This window comes from Rattus rattus, chromosome 5, assembly GCF_011064425.1.
Source record: "Rattus rattus isolate New Zealand chromosome 5, Rrattus_CSIRO_v1, whole genome shotgun sequence".
Lineage (NCBI taxonomy): Eukaryota > Metazoa > Chordata > Mammalia > Rodentia > Muridae > Rattus > Rattus rattus.
Genome location: NC_046158.1, coordinates 64,539,424 through 64,542,217, shown reverse-complemented (window position 1 = coordinate 64,542,217; position 2,794 = coordinate 64,539,424). Strand labels below are relative to the sequence as shown.

Genomic DNA, 2,794 nt, shown 5'->3' with positions numbered 1-2,794 from the left:
TGGAAAACAACAGCTGTGATAAATCCAAATGTAAGCTCAAAAGACAGGAAATCCTATGAGGACTAAGTTTAGACAAGGGTCATTTTAGCAAGTGACCACAAAACTTGGGGATATGATACAATTAACTATCTTAGACTTGAGTTGAAAATGTAATCTAGAAATAAAGTACCTAACAATGTAAGGATAGATGAATATGCACCATCCTTTACATTAACTAAGTTAAATTTTATATTGAGTACACCCAATATAATAAACTTATCAAATGAGTAACTCTTAAAAAATGTAGTTTGTTAAATAAAAAAATAAATAGTGTGTGCAAACACACACACACACACACACATTTTATGCACTAAGGTCTGCAGCACATAGTTGAATTTCCATTTGTATGCATCTATATTTTTCTATTATAAGTTTCCCCACCATGTCAGTAAGTTATTATGTAATTTCCTCAGTGCCACCATGATATCTTTGTTCCTCAGAGTGTATATAATGGGATTCAAAGCTGGGATCAAAATGGGCATAGAAAAGAGAGAATCTTCCCATTCCTTCTGACTCACTGTGTTTTGGCTGCAAGTAAGTAATGCTTGCTGTTCCATAGAACAAGACTACAACTATCAGGTGAGAAGAGCAGGTGGAAAAAGCCTTGGCCATCCCTTTGTCTGAGGACAGTTTCATAATGTTGCAGATAATCTTGATATATGAGACAATGATTAGCAGAAATGGAACCATAACAAACCCCACTGCAACAACATAGACTGCAACTGTATTCATAAATGTGTCACCACAAGCAAGCTTAAGTAGTGGGGGAATATCACAGAAGAAGTGATCTATTCTGTTAGAAGCACAAAATGGCAGAGAGAATATCTGATAGGTCTGCCCAATTTGTATTGGAATCCCACTGATCCAGGAGGCAGCGACAAGCTGTAAACACACTGTATTCTTCATGAGTAGAGAATATTGTAGAGGTTGGCAAATAGCCACATAGCGATCATAGGCCATGGCTGTTAGCAAGAGGCACTCTGTGCCTCCCAACATAAGGACAAAATACATTTGTGTTGCACAGGCCAGCACAGAAATGTTTCCTTTTAAAGTATATAGATCCATAAGCATTCTTGGGATAGTAGCTGTTACATAACAGATTTCCAAAAAGGAAAAGTTGCTAAGGAAATAATACATAGGGGTCTGGAGAGCAGGGTCAGTTTTAGCTAACAGTATTATAATGCTGTTGCACAACAGAATAGTCACATACATGAACAAAAATATCACAAACAGCACCCACTGCAAATGAGGAACATTAGAAAATCCCAGAAGAATAAATTCCATCACTGTAGAGACATTCGAGTTTTCTCGTTTGAATAGATCTTCATCTGAAAGACAATTTAATTGTACTTTTAAGAATTGTAATTCAAGATAATTGAATCACATGAACATATGCCACATGATATGTTAAGACTCCATCCATCTAACTCAGATTCTGTACTTGAGACTTCAAAAATCAATGAATATATTGTTTAAATTAACTCAAAACATAAATTTAATATACCTCACTGGAGAATGTAATATATATATATATATATATATATATATATATATATATATTTACTAGTGTTTTATGGACAAACATTATTTTGCCACTGAGAGATAATTGTGTTACATTATATTTTAACATTTTTCTATGTTTCTAATATTTTTCTCACCATTCTATGTTCTTCTCCACAAAGATTTTGTCTTGAAAGTATTTTTAACTGCTCATTCAAAATGAGTTTTTAATTCTTCTTTGTAGTATTGCAGTGAGAGTCAATATTGTGAAGATGATAATTTCTGATGAAAAACACATTTATTTTGTGCTACATTTTATGTTTCAATTCTCGATTTTGCCAAGTATGGAAACCTTAGTTTCAGCACTCTGCTTAGCAAACTATCCTACTGACAGCTCTTATCCATGTTATGAAAAATTTTAGTCCAGGCAAAACAAAGAACCCAGAGTTATAGAAATTTTGTGTTCAAAGAGACTTCAATCAGTTTATAGCTCTTAAAAAACTAATGTCTGTTATGTAATTAACTTTATGTCAGTGAGCATAAGGTATTATTCAGACTGTATTTTTGTAGTGCTCTTCTTGATGTGGATTTGTTCTCTATAACTTTTCATTAAAATTCTGAAAACTTCTTGTATATATTCATTTTTTAAAACTGTATTTCACCTATGTATTATTGAGTACATTAATTTCTCCTTTGTATTAACATAACACTAAATAAATTTCTGTATTTTCTCATGCTTATCAGTAAAAGTTTTATCACAATGTCAAACATATTAATTGCCCTATTAGTGTCTCTAGTACTATTTCAAATATGTAGTTTCAATGCATAATTAAGAAAATGGATAAATACTAGTAAGCATACTAACTAAGTAGTATGTTAAGATGATATATCAGAATTTATGGTTTCTTTGTTCCATTGTTTTTGATTTTAAGTTTAAAAGCATTCTAAATAATACACTATAGCAACACAATTATATATTACCTTGATAGAACTTCATCCAGTTGATTATGGAAAACAAATGACTTTTAGCCTGTGACTTAAGAAGCCCTTCTCAAGAACTCACTCTCCCATCAAAAAGTGATACCTGGCTTTGGGCACTCAGTATTACTAAAGTAGAAATATACTGCCCCTGGGGACAACCTTGGCTCACATGTCAATTTAAAGTTTTGTAGATACTCAGATGGCAAATGTTCTGGCTTGATTTCAGAGCCAGGATTTCCAAAAGGATGCATCTCTGTCATCAACCTTTGTTAGC

At 32.8% G+C, this 2,794-nt stretch overlaps 1 protein-coding gene across 1 annotated transcript; it reads right to left on the bottom strand.

Moving 5' to 3' along the window:
* Nucleotides 1-435: 435 nt before the first annotated feature.
* On the bottom strand, nucleotides 436-1,323 carry LOC116900329 (olfactory receptor 10AG1-like). The gene has a single exon (XM_032902086.1). The coding sequence runs from the start codon at nucleotides 1,321-1,323 to the stop codon at nucleotides 436-438; it is 888 nt and encodes a 295-aa protein (XP_032757977.1).
* Nucleotides 1,324-2,794: the final 1,471 nt, after the last annotated feature.